The sequence below is a fragment of the Pelophylax lessonae genome (assembly GCF_965119305.1).
Source record: "Pelophylax lessonae genome assembly, chromosome: 5".
In the NCBI taxonomy this organism is placed as follows: Eukaryota; Metazoa; Chordata; class Amphibia; order Anura; family Ranidae; genus Pelophylax; species Pelophylax lessonae.
The window spans coordinates 300,071,439-300,089,204 of NC_138772.1; the positions used below are offsets into that span (position 1 = coordinate 300,071,439).

Genomic DNA, 17,766 nt, shown 5'->3' on the forward strand with positions numbered 1-17,766 from the left:
TCTTGGCTAAAATAAACACATCCTCCATCACTAAATGTGCTGAAGCTCTCTGGGTAATCCACTTGGGTGTTGGAAATTGATCTATGCAAGCAAAAAAAAAAAAGAGAAAAGGAGCGCATGGCCGCCCTAGTGTAATACTGCTTATTGGAGCACATGAAAAAAACGTTCTCTCTTCTTTTGCCTGTATTCATAGCACCTTACTTCACTATTTGATAAAAAATAAAAACACTGTGCACCCAAAACATCACACACCCTCACCCCAGTTGCACAACACACATCTTCTTTTACTCCATATACCCAAAAATGTATAGATTTTATCAATAACATCTGCAGTGGGTGTTTTGTACTCCTCTGTGATCCAGGTCTAGTTTGAATTGAAAGCTACTTTCAACCTAGGGTAGTTGCTGTTTTTGTTTAGCATGCTGAAAATGGTGCAGGGACAACTTTTAGCTGCCTTTATGCTCTGCTGGGCTTCAAGTGTGTCCCTGCACCTTTAATGAGAAATGGGCTCTCTCCTGTTATTGGTTTATCCATTTCTGTATACTGTATTCTTCAACATGGAGACTTTCATAGACTAGTGTTAGAACCTTACTACAGCATATTAGGAAGCCTTGATGAGGCAGTTCAGCTTCCACATACTGTATAATACAAAATGTTACGCAACTGAAACTTCTGCTTTTAACACAAATTATTGGACAGTGTTATTTATTTTTTTACTTATGCCGGCTAGCCGGTAAGTGTGCTAGGAAATAGAAATCTTTTCCATGTGCACCTTTCTCCAAAAACTAGCTATAAATGGGATGGTTATCATTTTTGTTTAGGTAGAAGGTGTAAAAAATAAAGGTGGAAGAGGAGAAGGTGTAGAAGGAGGGGGAGGCGGAGGAGGATGAGGAGGAAATTAAGTGAAGGATGAAGGGGAGGAGAAGTAAGGGGAAGAGTTAGTGGTGCAGGAAGAATAGGACATGTAGCAAGCGATGTGTGATTTGTTTTCCCAGACAATGTGTTACCAGAAGGTTAGCATTTTTGTCACACATGACCTTACCTATATGAGGATGGCATGGGGTCATTCAACTCTGGCCTGGGTCTAAAGAGCTACCAGCAGCTTTAGCCCAGTGTGGCCTCTATTCCCCAGGCATATGTGTTGCAACACAGCATGGCAGTGTTTAGCCTGGATTGTTGCATATTCTCTGGCTGTTTGGGGGAAGGGGTCTAATAATTCCCGGGAGTCAGAGAATGAAGGCAGTGTGGAAGAGGGTGTACAGGTTACTGCATTGTCACCATTGGATAAGACACGTGGAATATGATCATCTACAATATAGTTCTCCATCCTGCATCCTTCCCAGCTCCTGAAAAAATGAACCAATGGGCCATGAAGGATATGTAGCGTCCCTGCCCATGCTTACTGGACCATGTGTCCTTGGTCATGTGTACCGGCCACTGACAGTATGGTCCAGCATGGGCAAAAGGCAACTGAACAAAATTTGTTGGTATTATCTTTCAGATAGTACACTCTTTCTTATTACAAGATATAATCAAACAACTTGCATCCTCTCTCGATGTCATCAAACACTTAATTTAAAGTGACATAAAAAAACAAAAACTAAAGTGCAAAATATCTCCTTCCCAATCATTGGATGTGGTAGCTACATTAGTTTTCTTTTTTAGATTTTCTCCTTTATTTTATTTGGTGATCCAAACAATAATACACTTCATGTCTTAGGATGTCTGCATTCTGAATGAAGTAGTAAAGCAGACACTTTTAAACAGCAGAATTATCAGTCTGGGGAGAAGTTGGTGTTAGACTAGCAGAATTAGATGGACTTTACTAACAAATTGAAGCTGAACTCCAGCTAACATAATTTAAGCAGTTACAGTAGACATTTTATTTTTCCTTTTGATATAAAGATTTCATATACTTGAATAAAAGCTGACCAGAAATTTAAAAGAGAAGAGATCTCATTGAAGAGGATGGCAACAAGATGCCAAGATACTTTAAGTCGGTGGATGTCCATGTGTAGGAGAACAAGACTAAAAAGTCTCTTTAAGCAAGGGATACATATTGAGGCTAAGGATTTAGGATGTGCTGTTATTTGTTTTATAGTACAATATGGCGCCAAACATAGAAATAATATGATATGATGTAGTTAAAGGTGTGTAGGGGATTCATAAGGACTAGGATGACGTCATCTGCAAAGAGCCCTATTTTATTGTGGATAGAGCCGATTTGTATACCGATAATTTGAAGGGAGGATCTGACTGAGAGCGCAAAGGGTCTTCACTGTAAGTTTAAATATGAGCAGTGACAGCAGGCATCCCTGTCTAGTCCCATTTGTAATAGGAAAATACGAGAATGGGGCTTCGGAGGAATAAAATTTCACAGAGGGACATGTGTATAGAGCCATAATGGCTGATAGAATTGGGCCAAAGAAGCCAAATTTCTTCAAGACCCCTTCCAGAACCTCCCCAGTGCACCCGATCAAATGCCTTTTTGCTGTCTAATGCCAGGAAAATCACAGGCATCTTGTGGATTTCCACATGTCTGAGTAAGTGTAGGCTCTTCCTACCCATGTCCGTGGTCTGTTAGTTCTTTATGAATCTCACCTTGTCTGAATGGACCAGAGAGAGAAGTATATTCTTCAATCAAAGGGCTAGGGCTTCCACTTAAATTTTTAGGTCAGAGTTTAGGAGGGACATTAGGGTATAGTTGCAGGACAATGAGGTGTCCTTATCTGACTCCAGAGTAGTAGTAACCACTGCTCAGAGCATTTCTTTGGGAAAGTTACCAGTGCATAGTGCTTCATTATAAATAGTAACTATGTAAATGAGGGGTTAGAGTTTTAGTGACCTTACGATAATGCTCAAAAGGGAATCCATCTATGCCTGGAGCTTTAGAGGCTGGGAGGCTGTGGATAACTTTAGAGACTTTGGTGGATGCAAACGGATGGAGTCGGTTCTGCATTGAGGCTAGGTAAAGATTGTTGAAGAACAAATAAATCTGCTTCACTGTTGGTTGTAGTATTCTCATCCAGACGTAGGTTGTATAATGCAGAATAGTAATCCTTAAATACCATCTGGGACAGGCCATGGGTTTTAGAGCTGCCACAGGGTTTTGAAACAAATGGCATTTTTGTCAAATCCTAGTTGTCTGCATTTATTGTGTTTTGCTAAGTACAATCCAGTTTTATTGCTGAGAGTATACATGTTAACATTAAGTATATTGGCCTGTTTTTCCTGGTTAAAAAGAAGGAGGTCATGAGGAGCATTTTAGAGATGTAACAGTTTTGTTGAATTCAAGAAAGATGGATACCATTTGTTTATCTCTTCAGCTCCTCAATTAGATTGAGCTAATTTGTCAAATTCTTGAGATCTACGCATCTTGGTCTGAGAGCCCAGTTCTATCAATTTGCTTCATATGACTACCTTATGGGCATTCCAGAGGGTAAAACTATTAACGTCTTCTGAGTAATTTAGGGTAAAGTATGAGTTTAATGCCTAGTCAATTTATCATTCATGGTCTGGGTCAGATATTAGGTAAGTATGTATAAAATATGTAGAAACTGTGGAGGTGGATATCTTTAACATTAAAGGGGTGTGATTTGAACAAGTGATATTTTCTATGGATGAGGAGGCAGCATACAGCAGAGACCATCTATCCTGAACTAACATCAATCCTGAAGTAAGAAGGATGTGATGAAAAGTAAAAGGTATAACTCCTTTCTGCACCATGGCAGCATCACTAAACAATAAAAGTTCCCCATATATGGGAGAAAGTATTTAGGCAGGTTTCTGGTTATCTACGTTTTGCCATGGTGTCAAGTGTGGGGATGGTAACAGAGTTAAAGTCTCCTCCTATAATAAGGGGACCATGAAGACCGGTTTCTTTTCATTTGAGGCTCTTCTTTAAGAAGGTGATCTGCTTGACATTTGGAGTATAGAGATTAACCAAGGTTTACAATATATTATCCAGTCCCTTATGGGTATCAAGACTCCAGCTTTTTTTTTTTTTGTCAGAGTTAGCTACAAACACCTGTGAAAAGCGCTTAAGAGAGAGCTGAGGAGATTTACGTTTGAGGAAGTTTGAGAAAACAACATCTGCTCTTGGACTACATTTTGCATTGCTCTTATTGGGGCAGGCATGTGGTAGAAGCCATGGCAAACAGATTAAAGGCTGACAAGAACAACTAACAATAAATGATAGTTACAACAGGTAGGAGACCTCTGAAGAAAAATGTAAAGGACAGCAAAAGAAACTGTTCATAGAGTAGGCTTCGGGTGATGGAGAAGATGGAGCCATGCAATTATAATGGAAATAGTTAAACAAAATTCAGAAAAGGTGTTGAGAAGCCTAAAAAACAACTCAGAATTTTGTTTTTCTTTTTTGCACTCTCCAGTTTTAGTAAATCAATCATCTAATGATAAGTTTTCTTGTATGGTAGGATTCTTGTAAGAAAACAAAACTAACACACAGGTCGAATGACTCTCAACAAGAGGAGGTTGCAGTAGCTAGAAATAACAATATAATAATGGGTATGAGTCAATATGTAAACATTATTAAACTTTTATACCTGACGCCTGGGGAGATATACATACAAAAGGGGGAGGGGTAGGGGAACAGGGGCTGCTAGCCCTCTATGAAAACAGAGGGGGGGTGATGAAGAAGCCAGATAACCGCTTGCCGACCAGTCACGTTGACTGTACTGAGGCAAAGTGGCTCGTTCCCGTCCAGCGACGTAGACCTACCCCTTGTGGGTGGCGCGCGCGCCGCTGGAGGCTCGTTCCCGCTGTATTCAGTCACAGCGGGAGTCAGGCCAGGGGAGGAGCAGCGGTGGAGAATGGAGGTTTTGGATCGAGTCTGGAGATCCGCCTGCTTGTGTAAACAAAGCGGGCGGATCTCCTAAGTGACAGGCAGGGTCAGATCGCAGGGTTCAGCATAGCTGAACCTGCGATCTGTCCCAGTGTCACTCAGTCACCTCCCCCCACACACATCAGTAAGCACCAGGCATACATTAACCCCTCCCTCTCCAAAAAAATTAACCCCTTCCCTGCCAGTGTCATTTTTACAGTAACAGTGCATATTTATAGCACTGATTACTGTAGTAATGTCACCGGTACCCCCAAAAGTGTAAAAAATGTCAGTCAAGGGTCCGATCTGTCCGCCGCAATGTCACAGTCCCACAAAAAAAATCGCAGATCACCGCCATTACTCGTTAAAAAAAAAACACCAAAAATGACAGAAATCTTTCCCTTAGTTAGTAAACACAACTTTTGCGCAAACCAATCAAAATACGCTTATTGTGATTTTTTTTACCAAACATAGGTAGCAGAAAACAAAATTGGACAAAAATTTAAAAAAATTTAGATTTTTAAATTTTTTGGGGGGGAAATTTCATATAAAAAAATTTGAAAAATATTGTTATTTTTTCAAAATTTACGCTCTTTTTTTGTTTATAGCGCAAAAATTAAAAACTGCATAGGGATTAAATACCACCAAAAGAAAGCTCTGTTTGTGGGAAAAAAAGGACGTACATTTCGTTTGGGTACGGCGTCGCACGACCACGCAATTGTCAGTGAAAGTCGCACAGTGCCGAATCGCAAAAAGTGGCTCGGACGTAAGACAGCAAAATCCTCTGGTGGTAAAGTGGATAAATAGGCAGACAAATTGAATAATGGATATCAAAGGGCTTTGAATTTGCCCAGGGATATGGTCAAGCTGGCTGCGAGGTTACCACTCCATATATTGGAAGAATTGCATGTAAGACATTCCATGCCCTGTTTGACAACAGTTTCCCATTTAGCTTTAAAAATAGCAAGAATTGAATATCAAGATTCACTTCATCATTGACTTTGCATAAGGTGTGCAGCTTGGTTCAGGTTTTGTGGATTCCAAGCAGAATTTTACAAGCCAACAATGCATCAATCCTTGGCAGATTTTCTTACTCCTTCTATTTTTGTGTGGAAGATAAACAGTTTAACGAAAACCTTATTGTAATAAAAATGTATTGAAACTGAAAAGTATTGTACAATAAAATAATAAATGCATGTTAAAACAGCTAATACAACTTACAAATGGACCCCTAATAAACCCAAACATTTGTATGTGGACATGTTTTCCCTGTGTGAATATATTTAACAATACAATCTCTTTCTCAAAATGTTAGCTGTAGAAAGTATAAATACTTAAATACACTTCCCATGAACACAGGTTAGCAGTTCCATGCCAATCTAAGCTGAAACAAATCAGCTTTATTGAATCATTATTTCAAAACATAGGTATATAGATGGATGTGGACTTATCAGTTATTCTCGGTAAAAATAGAACTATTGCTTTGCCATGTTATTGTACAGATCAGTCATGGCATGACACATTGTATATACTTAAAATGTGATATGCCAGCACAAGTGATACAGAGGTATGCCACAATGTGAAATCAAAGCTCAGCAGCTGTATGTCACAATATCTTAACTCAGATCAACACTTGTATGCCAGCACAGACACAGAGATAAGCTGTGTATTCCTCAATATAATACAGATCCGCAGCTGAGGATGGGGAAGCTTTGTTAAACATTATACTTGACATAGTACTATCACTTGAATGCACATTCAATACTTAGATAAATTCATCCTGACAGGTTGTTCTCTGTGCAAGCGGTGAAAACGCTTGATCCCTCCCTAATATGTATGTATATATGTGGACAAACACAACAGAGTTTGGCAGAAGTTGGGTTTTCAATTCCATACAAATGAAGCATTAATGACCCACACGCTGTTACAAAAGGCATCCTTAGCCTCCAAACCAGGGGTGAACCCACCACCTAAAAAGCATACAAGTCAATAACAACCCCAGTATCCATACACAAAAGGGCCAGTTCACACAAAAGTCATAATTGACATGGAGCCTGATGCACTCTACCCTATTTTTTTTTTTTTGTTTTTTACTTTGCATGTTCTAGGTACTCTCCTATTGTATTATTCATCATATAAAATATATAAAACTTCAACAGGGAAGTTTGCATTATCCTTTTCCTGAATGTTTTGGAAAAAATACAAAAATCAATAAAAAAAAAAGAAATATATAAAAAAACATATTTTTACTTTTGCCTAGGTCAGGTAAATGAAAAAAAAAACGATATATTTATATTTCATATTTATTATTTTCAGTGAAGTTGAATTGTTGCTGAAAACAACCTGCTATTTTTTATCTGAATATCTATAATTCAAAATACACATGTAGTGACTTATCTCATATACAGTATCTCACAAAAGTGAGTACACTCCTCACATTTTTGTAAATATTTTATTATATCTTTTCATGTGACAACACTGAAGAAATTACACTTTGCTACAATGTAAAGTAGTGAGTGTACAGCTTGTATACAGTGTACATTTTCTGTCCCCTCAAAATAGCTCAACACACAGCCATTAATGTCTAAACGGCTGGCAACAAAAGTGAGTACACCCTTAAGTGAAAATGTCCAAATTGTGCCAAATTAGCCATTTTCCCTCCCAGGTGCCATGTGACTCTTTAGTGTTACAAGGTCTCAGATGTGAATGGGGTGCAGGTGTGTTAAATTTGGTGTTATCGCTCTCACTCTCTCATACTGGTCACTGGAAGTTCAACATGGCACCTCATGGCAAAGAACTCTCTGAGGATCTGGGGAAAATAATTTTTGCTCTACATAAAGATGGCCTAGGCCAGTGGTCCTCAACTCCGGTCCTCGGGACCCCATAACAGGCCAGATTTTAAGTATTACCTTGGAGAGATGCAGACTAGAATACTGCAATCACTGAGCAGCAAATGAGATCACCTGTGATGTAATTTAGTTATCTTGCAAACCTGGCCTGTTAGTGGGCCCCGAGGACCGGAGTTGAGGACCACTGGCCTAGGCTATAAAAAGATTGCCAAGACCCTGAAACTGAGCTGCAGCACAGTGGCCAAGACCATACAGCAGTTTAACAGGACAGGTTCCACTCAGAACAGGCCTCGCCATGGTCGACCAAAGAAGTTGAGCGCACATGTTAACATGCAAAGGTTGAAGGGGTGGGAGGTAAGACTGTGAGTGCTCAGACCATATGCCGCACACTGCATCAAATTGGTCTGCATGGCTGTTGTCCCAGAAGAAAGCCTCTTCTAAAGATGGTGCACAAGAAAGCCACAAACAGTTTTCTGAAGACAAGCAGACTAAGGATATGGTTTACTGAAACCATTTCCTGTGGTCTGAAGACACCAAGATAAACTACACTGAACAAAATTATAAACGCAACACTTTTGTTTTTGTCCCCATTTTTCATAGGCTGAACACAAAGATCTACGACTTTTTCTATTTATATAAAAGGCCTATTTCTCTCAAATATTGTTCACAAATCTGGCTATATCTGTGTTAGTGAGCACTTCTCCTTTGCCAAGATAATCGATGCACCTCACAGGTGTGGCATTTCAAGATGCTGATTAGACAGCATGATTATTGCACAGGTGTGCCTTAGGCTGGCCACAATAAAGTCCACTCTAAAATGTGCAGCTTTACTGTGATGGGGGGGTCCAGGGGGGGTCCAAAGCCAGTCAGTATCTGGTGTGACCACCATTTGCCCTGGAACACGCTGTTGTTAATGCTGATCCAGAGCATCCCAAACATGCTCAATGGGTAACATGTCCAATGAGTATGCTGGCCATGCAAGAACTGGGATGTTTTCAGCTTCCAGGAATTGTGTACAGATCTTTGTAACATGGGGCCGTGCATTATCATGCTGCAACATGAGGTGATGGTGGTGAATGAATGGCACCACTGTGGGCTTTAGGATGTCATCACAGTATCTCTGACATTCAAAATGCCATCAATAAAATGCACCTGTGTTCATTGTCCACAACATATGCCTGCCCATACCATAACCCCACCGCCACCAAGGGCCACTTGATCCACAACGTTGACATCAGAAAACTGCTTACCCGCACAACGTCATACACGCTGTCTGGCATCTGCCCTGTACAGTGAAAATCAGGATTCATCCATGAAGAGGGCACCTCTCCAAAGTGCCATAGGCCATGTGAGCATTTGCCCACTGAAGTCGGTTACCGCGACGAACTGCAGTCAGGTCGAGACCCCAATGAGGATGACGAGCATGCAGATGGTCTGTGGTTGTGAGGCCGGTTGGATGTACGGCCAAATTCAGCTCATGAAAAATGGGGGCAAAAACAAAAAAGTGTTGTGGTTATAATTTTGTTCAGTATAATTTGGTTCGGATGATGTCAAGCATGTGTGGTGGCAATAAGGTGATGAGTGCAAAGTCAAGTGTGTCCTGCCTACAGTCAAGCATGGTGGTGGGAGTGTCATTGTCTGGGGCTGCATGAGTGCTGCTGGCACTGGGGTGCTACAGTTCATTGAGGGAACCATGGATGCCAACATATACTGTGACATAGAGAAGCAGAGCATGATCCCCTCGCTTCGGTGACTGAGCCACAGGGCAGTATTCCAACATGATAACGACCCCAAACACACATTCAAGATTATCACTGCCTTGCTGAAGAAGCTGAGGGTAAAGGTGATGGCAGGGCCGATCCTAGGCGGGTTCGGAGGGTGCCCCGTGCCCAGGCGCCGCGTGAGGGGGGCGCACATAACCTTAAAAATCTCCCGCAAGTCGCGGGAGTCTCTCACTGCAGCAGTGAGAGAACGGAGCCTCTGTACACCGTGACTGCCACATGCAGACTCTGCCTGCTTAGCTGTTGCCGCCTCTTCACTGCCATCTAGCGGCGACGCGGGGTAATTTCCGTTGGCACACTGCTGCACTTTTCTCCATTGCCAAGGAGAGTGCGGCAGTTCCGGTGTGATCCCGCAGTGAGATCCCGGGACCGAGCGGAGGATCCCCCCGGAGCTAGGGACCAGGATAGGTGAGCTCTCCTCCCCCCATGTGGATGTGAGATCAGCGCTGGCTGCTGCAGCCTGATCCCCTCCGTCACTGACTCCATCAGTTATTGTAGTATCCTCTTCAAGCTGGCCAGAGAATCTGATAAGTTGAAATTCTGCTGCTTCATCAGGGACTGACCAATTTTCTGGGAGCGTGATAGGGGGGGGCAGGCAATAGGGGCAATTGGCACCACACACAGTGGTTAGGGTGTGCCTAGGCACACCTGGCACACCCCCTGTGCATGCCTATAAATATACTCCTATATTGTTTACTCCCGCTTGTCCCTAATAGTTTTCAGGGCACAGCAGAGCTTGGTCACTCATTCTCAGTGCCAAGGCAGCATGTCTCTTTTAAATATGGGACGTAGATGAAAAAGGCGCTGGTGATCTTTTATATTTACTGGAATAAAACTTGTTCAGGGTAGCATGTGTATTAAATATGTATTAAAAGTGCTTGTTAGTGAATTATTATAATTAAAGGTAATAGATATATTTTAAAGTGCACAACTCAAATTTAAAAAAATTTTCTGTTGCTTATTGATAAATAAATATATAAATAATTATATATAAATAAATAGATGAATAAATATATTGTACATGCAACAAGTAAATCACTTATATAAATATATAATATTCCGTGCAACAAGCAAATAAAAGTGCTTAATAGTGCGTGCATAAAAAACTCATCAAATATAAATATAAGCAACTAAATTCATGCTCTCCACGTGTGTCACACCCCATCACCTGAAGCACTTTAAGGAGCATATTTTTTGCACGAATTACAGAGACACTTGCTATACAATTAATATTTTTTCACTGGAGAGCATGAATTTAGTTGCTTATATTTGATGAGTTTTTTATGCACGCACTATTAAGCACTTTTATTTGCTTGTTGCACGGAATATTATATATTTATATAAGTGATTTACTTGTTGCATGTACAATATATTTATTCATCTATTTATTTATATATAATTATTTATATATTTATTTATCAATAAGCAACAGAAAATTTTTTTAAATTTGAGTTGTGCACTTTAAAATATATCTATTACCTTTAATTATAATAATTCACTAACAAGCACTTTTAATACATATTTAATACACATGCTACCCTGAACAAGTTTTATTCCAGTAAATATAAAAGATCACCAGCGCCTTTTTCATCTACGTCCCATATTTCATATTGTTTTTACAATTAAAAGGGCAGCAGGTTCAGACATATCTTCAAAAAGGGCCAGGCGCCTTCCTATAATTTGCTATTGATGTCTCTTTTAAAAGTGAAACATACCACAGTCACATAAAAAGGAGGACCCTCTTCTCTTTGTATGGTATTTTTTTAAATGTCCTCTGTGGCAGTGACTGGCTCTCAATCATGTCCTTTGTTTGACAATTCCTTTCCTATTAGCCTTGAAATTGACCAGAATTGACTTTCAAGATTTTCCCCTATAGATTTAAAAAAGTGGGGCTGAGTACTTCTCTGCCATGGATAACAGGCTTCCTGTCAGGGCAGCCATCAGAAATGATGGGGTCCTTTACACAGATATAGGCCTGGGTCCCCCCAGGCCTGACCACCAACTTTCCCCACGGCCCTCCCTGTGGCCCTCCCACAGAATCCTTCAGTGCACCCACTTTTATTTTAAAATTCTTACACCTTTATATATCCTCCATCCACCTCCAGTCCCATCTCCTCCCTCCCATGTCCTCTTTCTCCATCACATGTCCTCCTCCTCTTCCAGTCCCATCTCCTCCCTCCCATGTCCTACTTCTCCATCCCATGTCCTCTTTCTCCATCACATGTCCTCCTCCTCTTCCAGTCTCATCTCTTCCATCCCATGTTCTCCTCATGCTCATTCACATAGGTGTTGTGGCCTATACAGTGTGAATTAGTGGCTATTGCTGTGTCCAGGCCGGCTATGTTACCCTATGGGGACGCAGCAGCAGTACGAACACACCTGCAGGTCGTAATTTGATAGGTATTTGGGTGCAGGTAGAAGGCCCTAAGCACAGACAGTATGCATTCGGGGCCTCTCACCTTCACACCTGAGAATTTAGGAACTGTGGCTGTATTTACAGTATACAGCCATTGCATCGTCATAGAGTAACAGGTGGCTCCAGCAAACCTCTCATTCACGCTTTATGGTCAGAGAACCAGTTTGAACAAGACCTTACATTTTGTAAATTTTTTTCATCATTTTTGAAAATTATTTTTGTACAATTTCTTAAAAATAATATTTTTTTAACAATATATTTTTTACATTTTAAAATAGTTTTTTTTTTTTTACAACTCTGTTAAGGAAGGGGGGGGGGTCCTTTGGTGAGATATCAGGGGTCTAAACAGACCCCTGATATCTCACCTTTGAGACAGAGGAAGGATTTGAGGACACATTCTTCAATTCCATTTTTTGTAGCCTTAGCTGCACTGTAGAAGAACGAACAGGAGACAGAGGCTCCTGTTCATTCATAAACTGAAGCATAGTAAACACAGTTTACTATACTTAGTTATCAGTAGACACAGGAGCGATCAGTACCGATTGCACACTATCTTCCATTCAATCAATAAAGGAAGGGGCCTGTAAATGACATATTTACTGGCCCCTTTCACTACTCTCCATCCTGACAGATGCTCCTGTGTACCCACAGCCACTGCAGGGACAGGGAAGCCGGCAGAGCTGTCGGGGCCCCCAGGCACACGGCAGGGGGGCGCCATAAATATTTCTGCACCCAGGCGTCTGTTACCCTAGGATCGGCCCTGGGTGATGGACTGGCCAAGCATGTCTCCAGACCTAAACCCTACTGAGCATCTGTGGGGCATCTTCAAATGGAGGGTGGAGGAGCGCAAGGTCTCTAACATCCACCAGCTCCATGATGTCATCATGGAGGAGTGGAAGAGGACTCCAGTGGCAACCTGTGAAGCTCTGGTGGACTCCATGCCCAAGAGGGTTAAGGCTGTGCTGGAAAATAATGGTGGCCATACAAAATATTGACTCTTTGGGCTCAATTTGGACATTTAAATTTATGGGTGTACTCACTTTTGTTGCCAGCGGTTTAGACATTAATGGCTGTGTGTTGAGTTATTTTGAGGATACAGCAAATGTACACTGTTATACAATCTGTACACTCACTGCTCACTTACATTGTAGCAAAGTGTAATTTCTTTAGTCTTGTCACACGAAAAGATATAGTAAAATATTAACAAAAATGTGAGGGGTGTACTCACTTTTGTGAGATACTGTAAATCATTAGTTGAACATCTTCTAAACCTTAAGGACTCATTCACACCTGTGTACTGTGACAATGTGTGGATTGCCACAACACATACTATTGTATCAGCTCTATGTGCAGTTTGTTGTGGTTCCATTCATTGTGAATGGTACTGCTATGCACTGTACTATATAACACAATGCACAACACAATTCACTACATGCTGCAGTGTACAACAATAAAGAGCTTCTCTTAGCTAATGGTCATGCATAATGCACCAAAACAGATCAGTTTGGTGTGAACAGGCCCTTTAAAAAAAAATAATAATGAACATGTTTTTCTCTAAACCTGGACAAAACTTTTTATTGACCCCTTGAATCATTTCTACTTAACCGAAGACGTGATCAGTTGTGCCAGCAGTACAACTTATCAAGTCAAACTGGCGGCCCTCCAGCTGTTGTGGAACTACAAGTCCCATCATGCCCCTGATCCCATCATGCCTGTGGGAGTCCTGCTTGAAACTGTCAGCCTTGCAATACCTAATGGGACTTGTAGTTCTGCATCAGCTGGAATGGCTGCCAGTTTGACACCTGTGTATCGAGGGATTTAAATCATTAGTGTCATTCAAAAATAAAACTCAAATTATCATTTTTAGGTGGGCATACTCTTTAACTGCATATTTAATCTTGAGATACATCCAAATAAGCAGGATAGTAGAATAACATTGTCACAGTCTATAGCTTCATTTGTTTTATGATGTTTTCAGAACATTACATACCTTTCTTACAGTTATGACACCTTCTTGTGTTGCTCTCTCTGTTGTTATTTCAAACATTCCCATTTCATCCCCATCTGTTATTCTATAACGTACTTCAGCATTTCTGCCAATATCAGCATCCACTGCTTTAATATGACCAACTGTAGATCCAACTGGAGAAGATTCTGAGATGCTAAGATGATAAGTATCTGCATTGAAAAGCATAAAGGTCATCATTGATATAAAATTTTATCAGTAAAGCATAATTTTAATTCTACTAACATCATTTAGGACATTTATGTCACTAATGGAAGTTACAATTAAATATTACTTACAAATAGTGTTGAGCGAACACGGACTGTATTATTCGTGTTCGTACCGAATAATTGGATTTTTTGTACCCGAACACGGACACGGACACTTTACTGTATGTTCGGGTAAAAATCCGTGTTCGGTCGTTTTATTTCCGGGTTTTGCATGCTTTGGCGCTCTTTTCATGGCGGGCTTTCAACAGCCAATCAACAATCGTTTAACTGGTGTGCCTTAAGCCATCCCAGCCATGCCTGCAAATGTCTCAGTAGCTGTGATTGGCCGTCTGAAGCATGTGACCAAGTCTTTATAAGTTCGAGGCAGCCGCAGCGGCGTCATTATGCTGCTTAGATTCAGGGACAGAGCACACATCAACGTGCTGGCTGCTGATTAGGGAAAGATAGGCAGGAAAAAAACATTTGTGTCCGGATAGAATTGAGGGACAGGTCGGAGTGTTTAGGCAGGGCGAGTTGTAGGCATTTTAGGGATAGAGTCTGCTGAATTATATAGGGTCAGTGTCTTCTACAAACTACAATCGATATTGCTGTGTGGGGGGTGGGGTCTGCACTCAATCCTGATCTACGATCTCTTCTCAATCCTGTTAGGGACAGAGTCTGCTGAATTTTAGGGAAACTGTGTTCTACAAACTACAATCGATATTGCTGTGTGGTGTGGGATTGGAGATAGGCAGGTGTCAGTGATCCACATCCATTTTTCTGTGTGTGAGCTGCAGTGAACACAATCTTTTTGGGCTGCAGTGAACACAATCTTTTTGGGCTGCAGTGAACACAATCTTTTTGGGCTGCAGTGAACACAATCTTTTTGGGCTGCAGTGAACACAATCTTTTTGGGCTGCAGTGAACACAATCTTTTTGGGGTGCAGTGAACAAAATCTTTTTGGGGTGCAGTGAACACAATCCTTTTTGGTGTGCAGTGAACACAATCTTTGTGGGGTGCAGTGAACAAAATCCTTTGTGGGGTGCAGTGAACACAATCTTTTTGGGGTGCAGTGAACAAAATCCTTTTTGGGGTGCAGTGAACAACATCCTTTTTGGGGTGCAGTGAACAACATCCTTTTTGGGGTGCAGTGAACACAATCTTTTTGGGGTGCAGTGAACACAATCTTTGTGGGGTACAGTGAACAGAATCTTTGTGGGGTGCAGTGAACACAATCTTTGGGGGGTACAGTGAACACAATCTTTGTGAGGTGCAGTGAACACAATCTTTGTGGGGTGCAGTGAACACAATCATTGTGGGGTGCAGTGAACTCAATCTTTGTGGGGTACAGTGAACACAATCTCATACTGAAGGTTTGAGGGTGCTGCCTGTTCCATACTCCCCCTACTCCTCATCTAGCCTTTTAGGGGTACAAACAATAGTAATTGGGGCCTAGTGTGGTTGTGTACGTGTGATATACATACACTTTTTTGGGATCATATTTTCTATTCCGCTATTTAATCAAAAACCTTTGGGGATCAGTTAAATTGGGGGATAGTCTGTGTTGGTACGTGTGAGAGAGATCCACCTTTCCAAGTTGTTGGGGTTCATCTCATACTTCTGAAGGTTTGAGGGTGCTGCCTGTTCCATACTCCCCCTACTCCTAGCCTTTTAGGGGTACAAACAATAGTAATTGGGGCCTAGTGTGGTTGTGTACGTGTGATATACATACACTTTTTTGGGATCATATTTTCTATTCCGCTATTTAATCAAAAACCTTTGGGGATCAGTTAAATTGGGGGATAGTCTGTGTTGGTACGTGTGAGAGAGATCCACCTTTCCAAGTTGTTGGGGTTCATCTCATACTTCTGAAGGTTTGAGGGTGCTGCCTGTTCCATACTCCCCCTACTCCTAGCCTTTTAGGGGTACAAACAATAGTAATTGGGGCCTAGTGTGGTTGTGTACGTGTGATATACATACACTTTTTTGGGATCATATTTTCTATTCCGCTATTTAATCAAAAACCTTTGGGGATCAGTTAAATTGGGGGATAGTCTGTGTTGGTACGTGTGAGAGAGATCCACCTTTCCAAGTTGTTGAGGTTCATCTCATACTTCTGAAGGTTTGAGGGTGCTGCCTGTTCCATACTCCCCCTACTCCTAGCCTTTTAGGGGTACAAACAATAGTAATTGGGGCCTAGTGTGGTTGTGTACGTGTGATATACATACACTTTTTTGGGATCATATTTTCTATTCCGCTATTTAATCAAAAACCTTTGGGGATCAGTTAAATTGGGGGATAGTCTGTGTTGGTACGTGTGAGAGAGATCCACCTTTCCAAGTTGTTGGGGTTCATCTCATACTTCTGAAGGTTTGAGGGTGCTGCCTGTTCCATACTCCCCCTACTCCTAGCCTTTTAGGGGTACAAACAATAGTAATTGGGGCCTAGTGTGGTTGTGTACGTGTGATATACATACACTTTTTTGGGATCATATTTTCTATTCCGCTATTTAATCAAAAACCTTTGGGGATCAGTTAAATTGGGGGATAGTCTGTGTTGGTACGTGTGAGAGAGATCCACCTTTCCAAGTTGTTGGGGTTCATCTCATACTTCTGAAGGTTTGAGGGTGCTGCCTGTTCCATACTCCCCCTACTCCTAGCCTTTTAGGGGTACAAACAATAGTAATTGGGGCCTAGTGTGGTTGTGTACGTGTGATATACATACACTTTTTTGGGATCATATTTTCTATTCCGCTATTTAATCAAAAACCTTTGGGGATCAGTTAAATTGGGGGATAGTCTGTGTTGGTACGTGTGAGAGAGATCCACCTTTCCAAGTTGTTGGGGTTCATCTCATACTTCTGAAGGTTTGAGGGTGCTGCCTGTTCCATACTCCCCCTACTCCTAGCCTTTTAGGGGTACAAACAATAGTAATTGGGGCCTAGTGTGGTTGTGTACGTGTGATATACATACACTTTTTTGGGATCATATTTTCTATTCCGCTATTTAATCAAAAACCTTTGGGGATCAGTTAAATTGGGGGATAGTCTGTGTTGGTACGTGTGAGAGAGATCCACCTTTCCAAGTTGTTGAGGTTCATCTCATACTTCTGAAGGTTTGAGGGTGCTGCCTGTTCCATACTCCCCCTACTCCTAGCCTTTTAGGGGTACAAACAATAGTAATTGGGGCCTAGTGTGGTTGTGTACGTGTGATATACATACACTTTTTTGGGATCATATTTTCTATTCCGCTATTTAATCAAAAACCTTTGGGGATCAGTTAAATTGGGGGATAGTCTGTGTTGGTACGTGTGAGAGAGATCCACCTTTCCAAGTTGTTGGGGTTCATCTCATACTTCTGAAGGTTTGAGGGTGCTGCCTGTTCCATACTCCCCCTACTCCTAGCCTTTTAGGGGTACAAACAATAGTAATTGGGGCCTAGTGTGGTTGTGTACGTGTGATATACATACACTTTTTTGGGATCATATTTTCTATTCCGCTATTTAATCAAAAACCTTTGGGGATCAGTTAAATTGGGGGATAGTCTGTGTTGGTACGTGTGAGAGAGATCCACCTTTCCAAGTTGTTGGGGTTCATCTCATACTTCTGAAGGTTTGAGGGTGCTGCCTGTTCCATACCCCCCCTACTCCTAGCCTTTTAGGGG

At 41.4% G+C, this 17,766-nt stretch overlaps 1 protein-coding gene across 1 annotated transcript in view; it reads right to left on the minus strand.

The window, feature by feature from the left end:
• The window catches only part of LOC309556022 (cadherin-10-like), a 385,953-nt gene that overhangs the window by 139,895 nt on the left and 228,292 nt on the right, over positions 1–17,766 (minus strand). Inside the window, exon 5 of the mRNA XM_082258290.1 lies at positions 13,880–14,067. Coding sequence (XP_082114416.1) covers positions 13,880–14,067 — 188 coding nt within the window. The remainder of the gene's footprint in view (positions 1–13,879; positions 14,068–17,766) is intronic.